Source organism: Cornus florida, unplaced genomic scaffold, assembly GCF_030987335.1.
Source record: "Cornus florida cultivar Cherokee Brave unplaced genomic scaffold, ASM3098733v1 CherokeeBrave_3.0.0_Hap2_Chr02, whole genome shotgun sequence".
Classification (NCBI taxonomy): Eukaryota; Viridiplantae; Streptophyta; class Magnoliopsida; order Cornales; family Cornaceae; genus Cornus; species Cornus florida.
This window is the reverse complement of record NW_026775572.1, coordinates 65,969,327-65,986,549: the sequence shown is the minus strand read 5'-3', so window position 1 is coordinate 65,986,549 and position 17,223 is coordinate 65,969,327. Positions and strand designations below refer to the sequence as shown.

General features: G+C 35.0%; 1 protein-coding gene across 1 annotated transcript; it reads left to right on the top strand.

The window, feature by feature from the left end:
• Nucleotides 1-550: 550 nt before the first annotated feature.
• On the top strand, nt 551-14,024 carry LOC132295190 (SAC3 family protein C). Its single transcript, XM_059793356.1, has 9 exons — nt 551-938; nt 4,301-4,401; nt 8,097-8,318; nt 9,305-9,526; nt 9,633-9,718; nt 9,937-10,033; nt 10,854-10,946; nt 11,047-11,201; nt 12,785-14,024. Exons 1-9 carry the CDS (start codon nt 725-727, stop codon nt 12,813-12,815), a joined length of 1,221 nt encoding a protein of 406 aa, XP_059649339.1. The 5' UTR covers nt 551-724; the 3' UTR covers nt 12,816-14,024.
• The last annotated feature ends 3,199 nt before the right edge of the window (nt 14,025-17,223 follow it).

The window sequence follows — 17,223 nt, the reverse complement described above, 5'->3', positions numbered from 1 at the left end:
CTTTCTTTGTAAAGAATATTATAAAGAATTGTACCCCTTTATCAAATATTAATAAAATTTATTATTTACTCCTTATTTTGTTCTTTATTTTACCGATACAAAATTTGTGTGTACATTTATTATATTATAGTAATATTTTTAGTTTATTACATAATACTGGGAGTAGAAATTCCAAAGAAATAGTTTTATGGTTTTAGATTTGGTATTTATAAAACAGTTTTACCACTTTCATTTATCATTTGCACTCGCGATGGTGTTTGTGGTCGTGATAATAGGAATTCTGATAAATATTAATATAAATTGACGGAATTAGATTTGGTATTTATAAAACAATTTTACCACTTTCTTTTATGTATAGAATTAAGATGAATACTAATGTAAATCCAAAGAATAAATCAATTCGCATGTAGGAATATTGACCAGTACTGCAAACTATGTGTTTCAACACTTTAAAATTTACTCCGTATAATTTATTGTAAGATAATGTAACTTCTAGGATTTTGTTCGATGATTATATCTATTGAGCCTACCCACCCCCCAAAAAAAAAAGAAAAAAAAAAAAGTCAGTTTTCTTTATCAGACGACACTTTAAGTGGATCTTGTGAGCTTCGCTGGTTGCAGCGGCGATATAATATATATATATATATATATATATATATATATAAATACGAGTATATATTTAGAGAGAGAGAGAGAGAGGAGAAGGGTGGGAGGGGGATGCATCATGGAGCGCAGTAGAAGAGGAAAAAGCCACTCATCCAATTTCTCATCACACAAATTCCAATCCAATCCCACAAAATCTGTCAGACCTTCAAACTCTGACCATCACTACAAAAACAAAACTACTCATCAACAAAAGCATCGACAAGAAGAAGATGATTATGATTCCTTCAACTCTCTTCCATCCCTTGTGGGAACTTGCCCTCATATGTGCCCAGGTAATCATTGATGCATATATATATATATATATATATATATGTATATATATAATCATTCATGTTGTTATGTATTCAATTATTTGGCCACGCAGCAGGAACTTTCTTCTACCTTTTCTTCTTAGTAGAATTTTCTCAGCAAACAAACAAAAGCTTTGTCTTTATTTCTTATAATTAAAAAAATTATATCCTGTGTTATGTGAGATGGTTTTAGATACCCTTTTTGTTATAACTGAAAATCTGTATTACGAGCAACTGAACTAATAGTTTTAATTAAAGTGTTCACATTTCTGTTGCTGTTCTTGCCATTTTCTGTGAATGCACATATTTTTCACTGCTGTTGTTAGTACCATTTTCTGTGATTGCTGCTATTTAGTTTAATTAATATCATATGGTGATTGAGATTGCTTCTTATCACTTTTGTAATGGCAAATTTATTGGATTATATAGAAATACATCCAAAACTGCTTTGGGGGTGTGTAAAACCGAATCGAGTGTGATTAGACTCGAATGTGATAAGAAAAACATATTGGTACCCATGCTTTTGGTTGTCTAGAAGTGTCCATGAAGGGCTATGGTATCAATTATGTTCAAATTTAATTTTGTCAAAATTTGAAGTTCGGAAAGTTCCACGAAACCTATAACAAAAGTGAATCACTTCCATTTAGTTGAACTTTAAAACTATATGTATTTAATTTTTTTCTTCCTAAACAAGCTTTTATTAATGAAAAAGCAGCTATACAAGAAAGAAAGAGGGCATCCCTTCAAAAAATATACAAAGGGATAGACCAATCCCATTTTCAAAAACCACCAATTTACACAATCAATCTGGCTACGACAGACATTAGAAATAAAAAAATACCACCTCCAGCTCTCATGCCGCTCAGAACACAAACCTTTGTTCACAAATAACTGGTCTTTACACTTCCATGGAACCAAAGCATAAACCAGGTGACAGGTACTACCTTTACTAGCAGGTGATTGATTCTGCCAAACCACTGGTTCCAACCTCCACCGACAAATCAAGATAAAGATATCATAACATTAAGTTCCATCCATGGGATATATTTTGAAGATCAGATAATTTGAGACTCCTCTAGTGCAACACCTCCCATATAACCAGTCTAGCCAAATGGTGAAAATTGCAAGGAGAAGGATCATGCAAGTTTTGATTTCTAGCTCTCCTGATAGTGTCCATAAAGAGGTTGTGAATATTTGCCTTTATGTGCCATTCCTCCGAGAGTCTTGTTTAAACTGGTTGATGAACCATTGGGATAATAGGCAAATGGAATTAAAATGTCCACATCTCCAATTTAAGACTTCAAAGATCCATTTCCACAAAGCTTGAGTGTACAATTATTAAAGAAAAAATGTTCAAGTGTTCAACAGAGTCCTCAGAATTCATACAGTTGGGGAAGATGGCAGTTAATGTAATACCTCTCTTTTGAAGGTTGAGCAAGGAAGGGACGTTTGTTCATAAAAAATAAAAAAATAAAAAAAAGAAAAAAGAAAAAAGGAGTGAAACTTGCTGCAGGTCTTCTTCCTCTGTTCCAGATCAATTTATACCAATTATTTTTCTCATTTGAATGTCTGTTCTTCTGCCAAACAGATTTCAAACTGAATTGCCCATGTTTCCATTTAACCTGATCATCCCTGAGTTAATTGGAATAAATTCAATTACTTTCCAAATGAAATCAACCTCAGAAGACATGTGACCAGGTCTGCACCAGTTTCCATTTTGAATCAAGGCACTCAACCCAGCAAATTTGGACAGATCCATTTTCCTGCAAATTCTATTACCAAAGGTTTGAAGTAAAGACTTCCCCTTCCACCAAGGATCAAGAAAAAGCCTCATGCTTTGACAATTTCCAACCTTAAACTGAGTCCCAGAGATAATAATTTGTCTTGCTTCAAGAAGATGATTCCAGAAAGACTAAAATTTTGATGCCTTCGTGCATCACCATATCGAAGGGAATGCAGCATAAAGGGCCAGAAACCATACTATCCATCTCCTTTCCTTTTTTACAAAATTCCCAGAACAGAACTCCTTTAGAAGCTAAATTAATTTCATTGAGCTTCCTAATGCCAATCCACTCCCCTTTAGGACAAGTAATAGATCTCCATTTCGGCAGGCGCAACTTCTTTGCTGATTCTCTACTGCACCAAACAAAAGACTTTAACATACTATCAATGGAAGAGCTAGTAATGGCAGGGATTTTACACCTTACACCAATAATAGAAGAAAGAGGAAATCACTGTTTTCACTAATTCTGCGCTCTCAGCCAAAGATAAAATCAATAGAAGTCTAACTATGACTTTTAGCAGCAATTTTATCCAACAAAGGTTTACAGTCAGCATGTTGTAAGTCTCTGTCCATCAAAGGAACGCCCAAGTAATTCATTGGAAGGGTTCCCAGTTTCATGTTCAGTAGCCTCAATAGATTTCTCTTCCTTCTTACTGTCTTGGAGAAAAAAAACATGACTTTTCTCTTAATTTACTGGCAAACCAGATAAATTCTGAAATTGCTGCAACAAAGAGGCAATACAATCAGCTGTACCCTGACTTGCTTTAGCCACCAAAATCAAATCATCAGCATAAAACGAGTGAGAAAAATCAAAATTGATTTTCGGGGTAGAATATCAGAGTTGATATCTCCACTCTATAGCTTCCTTTTGCACCACAGGTGAGAGCAATTTAGTGATTAAGGTAAACAACAGAGGTGAAAGGGGACACCCTTGTCTTAAGCCTTTTTTGAGGCTGAAAGAAACCAGCAGGGGAGCCATTTACAAGCATTGAGAACCAAGCTGATTGTAGACAATCTTTTATCCATCCAATCCATCTCTGACCAAAACCTTGAGCTTGTGATAAATTGAGTTAAAAAAACCAAGCTACTGAATCATAAGTCTTTTTCAAATCTATTTTCAGAACCATTGCTGATTCTACTCTTCTAGACTTGAATCCTCTAATTATATGAATATGCGTGTCTGGGACTCTGGGCGAGTGAATGTTTTCTTTAGCATCCAATTTTCAATAAATTAATGACTATCCACCATGCTACCTTAATTTGAAGAGGTTTTTCGAGAATCCCTGAATTTCTTCAAAAGTAGAATGAAATGCAATTAAAAATGAATTAAGGTACCTTAATTACTATTGCTTTGTTCATACTTAAAATGAAATGCAATTCAAAATTTTGCAATACATTTTTTTGTCTACTTTCTTTTATTGAATTGCTTTAACTCAGCCAGTCTTTCTACTTATTTTTGCATATATACACCAGTAGTTGTTGACATGCAAGGTTCATAACTATAGCACATTCCTTTTATTGAACACCTATTCTCTCTGTGTTATTCATTTCTAATATGTAGAAGAGGAAAGGGCACAACGTGAGCGGCTGCGAGACTTGGCTGTGTTCGAGAGGTTAAACGGAAATCTTGGGAAAACATCTTCAAGTCTTGCTGTCAAAAAGGTGATCTCTAGAAATCTGTTTATTAGTGTTACTTATATTCGAATGGACCTTCAGTTATGTAAACTATCTGACAAGAATTTTTGCATTCTACCATTTTGGTCATGTCAAATTGATGTGATAAAGATTGAGATATTATTTTGACTATGATGGATGATTCATTGAATTTACGGGAAAGAAAGGGAGGAAAATAAAGGGGCTTCTTTATTTTAATTTAGTTTACTTCAGTTCATTAAATTTAAGGGGCATTTTAGGAATTTCTTATAAGTCTAGAATTAGGTTGGGTTTGCAGATCTAGCTGTAATTGTTTTTATTCGAGGTATGGGTTTTAATTAGGGCTAAGAGATTTGCTAAATTAGGGTTACTTGAAGATGAAGTCATTAGTAATTTTGCTTTGTGCGAAAGTTACACAGGGCTTGTTTTGTGCAACTCTCTGACAGCAAAAGTCCTTCCCTCAGAAGGTCTTTGCATGAAGAATTTGTAAGGAACTCAGACCAAAAAAAAAAAAAAAAAGGTCTGCTGATTAGTGTTCTCAACTATATTGAACTAAACTAGTACAACACATGATTGCAGTGAACAAACTATTTGGCTAAAATCATGATTCACTTGATGTAGATGAGAAATGTTGAATATTATAGATGAAATAAGCAAAGGAATTTTGATAATCTGATTTTTTTCAATTGCAAAATGTAAAAGTTTGTTCACTGTCCAAAAACTCCAGATCTCAACAAAAATTAACCCAGCGAGCCAAAACAGTCGTTCCTTTTACAAAACACTTTAAACGGATTATATTACAACCAAATGTTTCAATTTTTTTATCATTACTATTTTTTTAATCTTTTGTGTGTGCGTGCGTGCGTGCGTGTGTGTGTGTGTCTATCTTTGCAACTCCAAATTTAACCCTTGTCCCAGCAAAACAAACGATCTTGTATCAGAATTCACCAACACCAACATGATAAATGACAATGGTGGAATTGTTCTCAATCAGCATTGGAATGAGCACATTTGGGCAAATCTGCGATCCTTCATGTGATGAGTAGAGCGGTACTCTAGCAAGGGAAAGTAGGACTGATAAATAGTAGATAGGAATCAGAGAAAGTTTGGCGAGCACAAGTTGGATAGGTTTTCAGGGTGATGGGTTCAGTGGTACTTTGGCTAGGTTAATCAGTATTGAGATGGACATCCAGGGAAATTTAACCAGTAGACAAGAGAGGAGATCCACATAATACTATCTCAACCCCTATCTGATTCCTCTTGTCAATAAATCAATAATCTTAGATCTCAGTCTCACCCAAATGAAATCCCAACTTTACATGACGATAAGGTTGATGAAGATAGAAATGTGTTATCTATAGAGAGAAAGTAGAAAGAGAGGGGGATTAGAGAAAGAGGGGAAATGAAACATAAGGCTCGATGATTCTTCGACCTTCTCCATGATTAAAAAGGAGACTGTCGGAGAAAGCATGTGCCTATAAATGCTTACTCATTAACCTTCATATCCTTAGTTTCCTATCTGCAGTTAATTAAGAATCTCGTTTTTTCTAAATAGGAGAAGCCACTGATGGAACATACAGATGGTATGGTATTTTTATTTTGGGCGTGAGTCATGAGATGGAGGAGAGTGAATGAGATCAGTGAAAATACGAGAAAGAAGAAGAAAATGACGAGTAGGAAGAGGACTAATTGTAATGTCACGGAAGATGGGTTCGGAGAAGCCTAATTGACTTTCCCTGAACTGGCTTCTTGAGAAGCCAGCTCCTCTGAATGTTCATTTGTTCGACATCACCAAACATTGATTATTGCTTTTTCTTTTTCTTTTTGATGGACTTTTTGGACTTAAAATTCCTTTTGGAGCCTCTCGAAAGCTCATCCAAACACTACTAAAGCTATATATACATATATATATATATTTATGTACATCATCCATAACAATAGTCATTGGGTATTTAAGATTTGAATTTAAGTGTTTTCTTTTTAGTATTCTTTTTTTTTTTTTTTTTTTTTTTTTCCCTTACAAATTTATTTTGACCCCAATAGCTTGTGGATAGAGCCATCTTGATGAAAATTGCAGAATTTTATTAATAGAATGATTTTTTATTTTCATTTTTTTTTTTTTGACCTTGATACAATTAAGTCCATTGCAATTCTTATAGACCAGGTTCTGTACTCTTTCTTACTTCATTTTGGTGCATCAGATAAATCAAATTCTTTTTAGGTATATCATTAACTTCTTCAATATGTTGACTAATCTGAAAAGTCAAGATCGTCGTTAGAGGAGGAATGTTTTGAACTGATTGAAGGCCTACATAAAGTTCTTAATGATCAGAATGATTTCTTGGGAAGGTTGAATATATGTTAAATATTATCTTTAAAGAAACAAGGTGATGAGGTCTTGGCAAATTTCATCATGTATACAAGGTGATGTTGAGGAAAGTGGGGTTGGGACTGATGCATTATTTAAGAAAAGTACAAAAAAACCATATGAACACCACCCTGAATCTAAAATTGTCAAAGTTACGGATGACCATAATTAAATTTTGTAACCCAAAACAAACTAATGATTTTATTAAATCTTTAGTTGTCCTGCACACCGATATTAACTTCTGAGAAAATGCAACTGTATGGATGAAATGATAAACTTTCCAGTATCATTGTTGTTGCTTCCTATTTTATTTTGGCGAAATCAAATTGCTCACTAATTCCTACTACTCCAATGATGCAAAATCAGGAATTTAGAATTGTTGCACTCCATCAATACAAAATTCAAGGTTGAGTTTTTTTTTTTTTTTTTTTTCCAATAATAGAAAATTGATGTGATCGAGATCGATATTGAGATATTGCTTTGGGTGCAGGGATGATCAATGGGGTTTATAATAAATAAATAAATAATGTGGATCTTTTATTATTATTATTATTATTATTATTATTATTTTAATCAAGTCTATGGGGGTATTTTGGGAAGTTCCCGTAAGTCTAATAATGAGTCAAGTCTATGGGTCTAGTTTTAGTGAGTTATATTTGATTTGGTTTAGTTATTTGCAGGTTTTAAGTAAGGTCAAAGTAGTTAGTACTTTAGCATTATTTTAAACTGAAGTCACTTATGATGAAGCTATTAGTAATTAGAACTAGGAAAAAAAAAGTTTTTAGTTATTAGGAAAGTAGCTTGGTACAAAGTTACTAAAAAATTTTAAAACATTTTTGTCTGCTGTAGTGGAAATATTCGTGGATATTTTTGGATCCACATGATTCTGATGAAACTTTTTTTTTTAAAATCATTTTCTTTCCTCTTGTTATGACTTGATTTTAGACCCCATAACTCCTGGAATTTGGACCATTTTGCTGCTAATAACATAAATCTGCTAAGTTTCTTGTTAGGATTTGATTTTAGAAATTTCCTTGTAATTAGCTGGAAAGGTATATTTCAGTAATCTACACTTATTACAAAGTTTGAAATTTAAGACAAAAGAGACTTCTATTTGGCTTGTTTCCATTTAAGTGTCCCTCCCTTCTTTTGAGAACTTCTATTGTATAATTTCGGATCTAATTTACCAAATGTTGTACTTCCATGATGGATAACAAGGCTGAATTTTCTAGTTCCCTTTTTAGTCATATATTTATATAATTATTTGATATTTAAAATGCTATGCATTGTTTACATTTGATGCAGAATATGGTTCACTTTCCATATCTCTTACTAGTTTTGCAGAACTATATCCACAAAGCACTTGCAAGCTTCAGATGTACGACCTCTCCCAGTGTTGGAGGACACTTTAAACTACCTTTTAAACTTGGTAGATTCCTCAGAATTTCCTTTCGAAGTGGTTCATGAGTTTGTCTTTGATAGGACGAGGTCTATAAGGCAAGATCTTAGCATGCAAAATATCATTGATGATCAAGCAATCCACATGTATGAGAAAATGGTATGATTCTCATCTATTCATCTTATCATTAATGTTATCTATTTACTATTATTATTTTGGGGAAAATTTTAATAATCTCCTGCACTTTAATAAACTCATTAATGTTAGCTTTACAAGAGGCTTTGTATAATCTTGGGATTGATAGGGAAGACGAAGTAGAAGCTAACTTTTCGTAGTGTTATGTGCTATTTTTGGCAAAGGAAGACAAGGGTTTTTGAAGATAAGGAGACCCTGCAGAAGATCTTCTGAATAACATTATTAACAAGGTGGCTTTCTTGAGTTCTTTCTTCTCAAAGGAGGTCATGTCATATATTTTCCGCAGGAATTGACCCGTCATTCAGTCTAATGTTGCTTAGAAGCTTTCATTTGGCGGACTTTGTTGGGCTTTCTTGGCCTTCTAATGTACATATTATACATTTTGACTATTAAAATGTTATTTTTATTTCTGTAAATTAGAAAAAATGCAGGAAAACTAAATTGCATTTACCAATCTTGTTTTAGCTAAACTGGAGGACACAAGTTTACTTTGTCATTTGTGATGCAATGACTTACCGTACTATGTCAGCATATACATTTTTTAAGAACTTATGAAGCAGTAATGGAAGATTGAACCTTTTCTTGTGTTCTTTTTCTTTACCGTACTATGTCAACATATTCATTTTTTAAGAACTTGTGAAGCAGTAAAGGAAGATTGAACCTTTTCTTGTATTCTTTTTCTTGGTGAGGCTGTGATATTAGTTGTGAATTGCTGTAAAAACACCCCACTGCAGGTGAACAGAAGGCCCCATCTCTGTTTTGTGTTGTCTCAATGAACATTCATGAATGAATAAACTATATAGCATAATATGTGAAACTCCATGGTGTTCTTTTATTTCCTCTTTTTTCTTTTCAAGAATTAAAGGTGTTCAAGCCAAGAGAAGCGGCCTTTTTGTTGGGTGCTTCTGACATGCACATATAGAGGATTCTGATATATTTTATCTTTATAGGTTAAATTTCATGTCATATCCCACCACAAGCTTCGAAGATGTAGTGGCAGTTCAAACATTTCTCCAATGCACCACCTCAACATGGAGCAGCTGACAAAGGCTCTGACATCTCTATATGATCTGTATGAAGCTAATTGGAGTTCCCATTCCATTTATAAAAATGAAGCTGAATTCCGTTCACTTTATGTGCTTCTCCATCTGGGTTCAGACAGCCAACCAATGGTTTCTTCTTTAGATTCATTGCTTAGCTTATAATTTAGCTTGTTCATTTTTACTTGGAGCGTTTTATGAGGTCTTAAATTCACTCGTAACTATTCCTCACCCACAGGGCGAGTCCCTCTCTTTGTGGTTTCGTCGCGTTCCTTCTCGTATTATCAAGTCGAAGGAAATGAGTTTTGCCCGGAGACTTTTAAGGTAATATCGAAAATCATTGGAGAATTCTGCTTCCTTTTATTTATTTCTTTTTTTGGGATAGATGATATTTGCTGCTTTTGTAACTGGTTTTCTTATCTGTTTCCATTGAAGCAACGAATTAAAGGGTTTCATTATATCTTTTTGTGTTCAGTGCTAAATTCGACATTAGTTGAACTGAAAGATTGGTATTTTATGTTATTTATATGTTCTTGTAACAGATACTTTCGGTTGGGCAATTACAAGCGTTTCATTTGTACTACAGTAGCTGAGGCATCCTGTCTGCAATATTGCATAATTGAACATTACATCAATGAGGTTGTTTTCAATTATCAGTGTAAATATTTTTCTGTTTTTTCTATGTTCACCTCCCGTTGCTGGTTTCATCATCAACGATCTTATCCAAAATGCCTTAGTTAGTTGGGTTTTTGTTCTGGTGGAACTTTGAAGTACATGATTTATTTCAATTATACTCTATAGATTTTATTTCTGTCTTTTTCCTTGTTTCTTTTTTCTTTGGTTGGATGAACAGTAAACGAACAATTAAGTTTTGGATTATTGAATTATATTCGTGAGTTTGCAAACTCCCTTTATGTCTCTTCTACCTCGGGTTCTTTCTTTTCTCAATAGTCTTCCCGGCCTACCCCTTCATTCTATTTTCTCATCCCCTTCTTCTGTCTTCTCACCTCTTTTGTCTAGTCTTTGTTAATGGTATTTAGAACCATCATTGACTGTATTCTTTTTTCAGGTAAGAAAACACACGCGCACACACAGTTGTCCAAAGGGACTTGAACCCTCATCCTTCCATGGGAGAGGAGGAGAAGATGCCACATGAACTAAAGCCCCCCCCTTTTTTTTTCGCCACATGAACTAGAGCCTTGGTGCACCATTTTCTAGCCTCTGTTTCTGGCATTATAGGACTATTTCTCTGAGATTAGTATAAAGTAAATGTGCTCAGAACTTTACTATCCTAAGGTAGTAAGCAATTTCTTTCCATATTTGTTGCTTATTATTGAGGCAACTTGTAATGGATATATGATTTCCTTTGATGTTATTGTTGAATGTCAGTTTCAATTTTATTCCTTTTCTTTTATTTTCTTTTTTAAACTGATATGGTACTTTGTTGACTATATTAAAGGTTCGAGGGTTTGCAGTTTCCTTTGTGAATCATGGAGGTTACAAGCTTCATCCATATCCACTTTCAGACCTATCCAAACTTCTGATGATAAAGGTAAGATTTCCATCAACTGGCATTGATCCATTACTATCTATTGTACAAATTCAATTTACTTTTATTTTTGAAACTCACGTTTGACTGCGTGGTCCTTCAGGAATCAGATGTGGAGTCTTTCTGCAATGATTGTGGTCTCGAGATTTCCACAGATGAACTAGGAAATAAGTTCTTACCTGCGAAGCAAACAACCTTTTGTCGTCCCAAAGGAGGGTTTCAAAACTACTGCCTTTTGAGTTCGGAGCAGTTTGAAAGGTAACTTTTAAACACAAGATCACCTTTTTCCTTTTGGTTTTTATGGGGGTCCTTTTAAAACATCAAGCTCATATGAAAAGGCAATCATGCAAATTAACTATGTCTCTGAACCTTAGACTTGCTGTAAAACACAACAATGGTGATAGTAACAACCTAGAATTCTGTTAGACATGCCTGCTGCTATTCTCAGAGCCTGTATCACCCACAATATCAGAGCCTGTATCCAACTTTGTGGTACCATTTTTGTCTTTTGATTGCTGCCAATATTTTAATCAAATAATTTTTAAATAAGTTGAGAGTTGAAAGGACCATTTCAACCCAATTGTTTATCCCTGTTAAGCCAACAAAGCGACAGTTTATTCTCACAGCACATTGCGGTAATTCGACCAAATCTTAGGGGGATCAATGTAATTTGCCCTTAAAAAATAAATTTGTTTGAATAATGTTTCTATGCTTTTTTCTCTTACAGAATAATTATGGTTTATTTTATATTTTTTCCTATTTGATACTCACACACCCCCCTCCAAGGAATTGTTTGCACTTAGGAGGAGTCGAACCCTAGAGCTGATGCTTCATGAGGCACTAGGGCCAAGTGACTTACCCACTTGAGCCAACCACTTGGGGTTGGGGGAAAAAAATGATTTAATATTGTAAATTCAATAATTTAGTACATAAAATACATTTGGTTAGCTCACCAAAATAAATAAATAAATCCTTATTTGTTTCAGCAAATTGAAATTTTCTGGAGGGTGGAACACTGATTTTATATTAGGATGCGTTGTGCACATATATCAACTGAATTGCTGCTTTTTTTTTTTTTTTTTTTTGACACAAATAAAAGTATATTAGAGAGCATTCAAAAGGAGAACGCATCCTGGAAGCTATACAAAGGCCGGAGCCAAACCCAAAAAATCCATGATTTCATCTAAAGATATACAATTTCTCCCCATCCAACAACTAAAAAGAGAACTAATAATAGAAAATTTCAGCGCTCCAATGGAAGATTCCTCCCCATCAAAATATCTTCTATTCTGCCCCTTATCAACTGAATTGATGCTTTATTTGCAATACAGTGATATTCCCTTTCACTCTCTGCCAAGATAATTGATATTCTCAACTACTGAACTATATCCTGTAAAGTAATGTGAGGACTATTCTTACGATGGATAGCAGGTTTCATAGTTGAAATTATCAGAAATATTGGAATTAGAACCACAAGAGTAAGAATTGCCTTTCAATTATTCAAAATGTTCGGAACAAATAGATTCAGCAAAGAAATAAAATCAACTTCCATGTACATTACATGTATGTATATCGACATGTATAAATATGAAGAAAACTGCTGTAGATTGATCTATTTATCTTGTTTTCTTTTCTTAATATGGATCGCTAAGGATAAAGTTATATACTGAGAAGGGCAGATTTCAGCTCATTGTTTAAAGCATGGCAAGCTTTATCTTGTGCTTAGAAAATGCAGGACACATGTAATCTGATTATGGCTAATAAATTTCCGTAGGAGTGCTGAATATGCTGTTTGAGTAATCTAACGGCTAATTAAATTTACTGTGTTAATGCTGTTTCAGACTCTTTGCCGAAGGTTCAGAGTTCCAATAATGTAGGCATGACAGATGCTGTCCTTCTGTTATTAAAGGGATGTGGAAGGTAAGCCTTGGGCAGCACTACTTTGTTACCCGTTTGATGAACTGAAGAAAGATTTCTGCCGGGAAACAAACCATTTGAGGTAACCTGAAGGCCTGCTGCTGGCTCTTAAAATTCCGAAGGAGTTGAGAAAAAAGAAAGGTTGCTTGTTTCACCACTCTCAGCAGTCATGATTTGAATCATAGAGATATGGACTTATTTTTTAAGGATAGGTTATGCATACCTCTCCTCCCTGCCATTTCTGCAGGAGAGTAAGTGGTGACTAGGAGGCAACCGCTGCAGTATTGGGACCCTACCCTCGAAGGGCCGGGCACCATCCTACTTACAGCTCTATCTCACTATGGAGGGGCCGGGCACCATCCTACTTACAGTTCTATCTCACTATGGACTGGTGTATTGTAAGTTGTAACTTATAAGAAATGTATGTAAATATGATTGGGATGATCACTGATGATGTCTGTTTTTACCCTGAGGGCAAGTCTCTTATGCTGTGGTTTGTCTAATATTTTGATATTAATTTTAATATTAACATTTTTCACCCAAAGGAGGAAAAATTTATATATATATATACACACACACACAAATATTATTGATGCATTTAGTCAAGGTTATAGTTTCAGATGTATGTGAGTAATTAATTCAGTCAGATAGAGTAAACTCTAATTAGAGATGCCGGGAAACCAAAAAAAAAAAAAAAACTCTAATTAGAGATGGAAATTTGATATGACCCAACACATTTCTGATATGGAAAATGATAAGTAGTCCAATTCTCGGACTACCCCTTCTATTTTATGCGAGTGTGATGATGTCATCGGACTTAGCCACCGGTGAATTTTATGTGTCAATTTTTTCTTTTCTTTATTATATTTATATAATTACTGAATAGTTACTCAAAAGTCTGGCTGTTCTATTTTCCTATTTTTGAATTGTGGATCCCTTCAAATCTGGTCTGGTTGGTACAGTGACGAAAAATTGGGAGGGAAAGAGATATGGAGATGGAATGCTGAAATGATCTTTTTCCTCTTATTTGGTTAACTGAGACACGAGGGGTGTAAGGGAAGAATTTCTTTGTGATTTTACTGGTATGCCCTTAATCATTTTTATATGAAATGATATAGTTTGAACGACAAAAGTACCAAAAAAAAAAAAAAAAAAAAAAAAAGGGGTAATCACCTTCCTTTACTTTTGTCCCTCCTTGACAATTGTAATCATATCCAGTCCCAGTTTTCTTGTAATTCCCTTCCTTTCTATCTTTTCCTTGCTACCAAGTCAAGGATAGCCAAGTCATTAGTTGTAAGGGCTGGTTGCTTTGCAATTTGACCCAAAAGGTTAACACATAATTTATATATACACAGTTCACTTTCTATTCGAATTCAGCGTGGGACAAGACTCACCTTGTAACATTCTCTTTCATCTGAACTCGCAACGCTTTCGTTGCGGTTGGACTACCCTACTTATCCGAGGTAGCGCACCCAAACAGATCCAGACTGGGCTCTTAGCGTGGTACCAGATCAAAGATTGAGTCTAAATTTGTACCAATTGTAACGGATCAGATGCTTCGCAATCCAACCCAAAAACTTAAACTATAGGTAGGGCTAATACCCAATTCATTTACTTCTCATCCTGATCTGATGTGAAACAAGACTATCCTTTTAACATTAGTTATGTTGTTACAACTTATCATTTCTCAAAAGGGAGACGAGGGCTTGTTATTTATAGATGGGTGTGAATATTTATCAAACCAAAAGAAAATAAAAATAAATGATAAATAGTTGTTTTTTCAAAAAAAATAAAAAAATTCTTTATTATTATTATTATTATTTTATTTTTTTGTACATAATGCATTGCTTTTCAACTGTCTTCCACGTGAGGAACCAACGCTTTCATGTTCGGATCTGCAAATGTTGAATATTAATTTGTAACTGTTCAACATCGATAGGTCTTCAATTAATCAGTTTGCAATTTCAAGTGGTGGTGCAGGAAAGTTTGAGACTCCGAGCTTTTCAAGTGAAAAAAAAAAAAAAAAAAAAAAAAAAAAAAAAAATTAAAAATAAATAAATAAATTTATATATTCAGAGTTGAGGAGAGATAGAAAATTACCAAGCTCCATTAACACCATCAAACGAAGAACACGCGAAAGGTCAACACAATTTGCCCAACAATAATGGGAGGACTACCATTTTAGGAGCAACTGTTATGATTGTAGTGAAGCCATTACATGAGGGTTGATGAAAGTATCAATGTGTGTGTGTATATTGTTCAGATTCATGAGAGATAGAGAGAGAGAGAGAGAAATGTATATTGTGTGTATATTATTCAGCCCTCTCAATGAGGCTTATACAAAGAACAAGGGTTGTACACCCTAATTACGCAATATTGCTTAATTATACAATAAGCCTAACTGTTATGGGTAATTACATAATGACCCCAACATTATGGAGGATATAAACATTCTAACACTCCTCCTCAAGCTGGAGAATATATATCAAATAATCCCAACTTGGAATAGATAGTCCTTAATCGGTTATGACCAAGTGCTTTGGTAAACATATCAGCTAGTTGATCTTCAGACTTCACAAATGGAGTAGAGATACTCCCACTTAATAGTTTTTTCCGAACAAAGTGACAATCAACCTCAATATGTTTGGTCCTCTCATGAAACACAGGATTCGATGCAATGTGAACGACTGCTTGGTTATCACAGAACAATGGAGTAGGAGCTTCAACTATCAACCCAAGTTCTTTTAGAAAATGTTGTATCCATGTCAACTCACTAGTGATATGAGCCATTGTCCTGTACTCAGCTTCAGCACTAGAACGAGCTACCACCGTTTGCTTTTTACTTTTCTACGCAACAAGATTTCCTCCTACAAATGTACAGTAACCAGTAGAAAATCTCCTATCTGAAGGAGAACCAGCCCAGTCAACATCTGTAAAACCTTCCACCCTGAGATGACCATTTGATTTGTATAGTAACCCAAAACCTGGAGCTTGCTTGAGATATCGGATAATCCGAAGAACAACAATCCAATGTGGCATTCTAGGAGCTCCCATGAACTGACTTATAACACTAACTGCATATGAAATATCAGGTCGAGTGATAATGATATAAATTAATTTCCCAATAAGGCGACGAAATCTGCCCGGGTCATTAAATAGATTACCCTCATCAGACACAAGATTTATATTTGAATCCATAGGAGCATCAATCGGACGACCACCTAACATACCCGTTTCTTCTAGCAAGTCCAACACATATATTCATTGAGATAAAGTTATACCTTTCTTGGATTTAGCAACTTTAATACCTAAGAAGTACCTAAGTTTACTCAAGTCTTTAGTGTGGAATCGATTTTGCAGAAACAACTTCAACTTAGCAATGCCAGCAAAATCATCACCTGTGATCACAATATCATCTATATACACCACAAGAAAAATGAAGCCAGCTTTAGTGCGCAGGTGAAATACCGAATGATCGGTCTGGCATCTGTTAAGACCAAATTCTAATGCCGCCTTAGAGAATTTTCCAAACCAAGCCCGTGGAGATTGTTTCAGTCCATACAAGGCCTTCTTAAGGCAACAAACAGTGTGACGAGCAACAAACCCAGGTGGTTGCTCTATATAAACTTCTTCAACCAGGTCACCATGTAAGAAGGCATTTTTGACATCCAATTGAAACAATGGCCAGTTAAAATTGGTAGCAATGAAAATAAGAACCCGAATAGAAGAAATCTTAGCAACCGGTGAAAAAGTCTCATCATAATCAATACCATAAGTCTAAGTGTACCCCTTTGCCACTAGACGAGCCTTCAACCGCTCAATAGACCCATCATGAAAGTATTTAACTGTGTAAACCCACTTACAACCAACCATTTTGGAGCCCAAAGGTAAGGGAACAAGATCTCATGTTCCATTACGGTGAAGGGCATCCATTTCATCCACCATGGCTTGTCGCCAACCCAAATCAGAGAGAGCACCCTGCAAAGTCTTGGGAACAAAAGGCGCAGATACTTTGGATAAAAAACAAGAAAAAGAGGATGAAATATGACGGTAGGAGACAAAGTTAGAAATGGGATATGCAGTAACACACGACCGAATACCTTTACGGAGAGCAATAGGCAAATCATCAGGTAAAGGTGTCGGATCCGAAGACTCTGAAGGAGATAGAGGAAGCGAAGTAGGCGATCGTGGTCGTTGAGTATAAACTTGCAATGGGACAGCAGAGCGAGGAGGTGCGGAAGCAAGAAACTAAGATGGAATCGTTGGCATAGGTGGCTCAGAAGTAATATCGAGAGGAGTAGTAGAATCAGAAAAATATGGGAGAAACTCAGAAAATGTTACATCAGTACTAGTGAAATAGCGT

What these genes read in the sequence shown, in the direction of transcription:
- LOC132295190 (XM_059793356.1), top strand. Translation starts at nt 725, where the DNA reads ATGGAGCGCAGTAGAAGAGGAAAAAGCCACTCATCCAATTTCTCATCA. An exon ending in TTGCCCTCATATGTGCCCAG is followed by an intron (nt 939 to 4,300) that starts GTAATCATTGAT and finishes TCTAATATGTAG; the next exon opens with AAGAGGAAAGGGCACAACGT. An exon ending in GTTCAGACAGCCAACCAATG is followed by an intron (nt 9,527 to 9,632) that starts GTTTCTTCTTTA and finishes CCTCACCCACAG; the next exon opens with GGCGAGTCCCTCTCTTTGTG.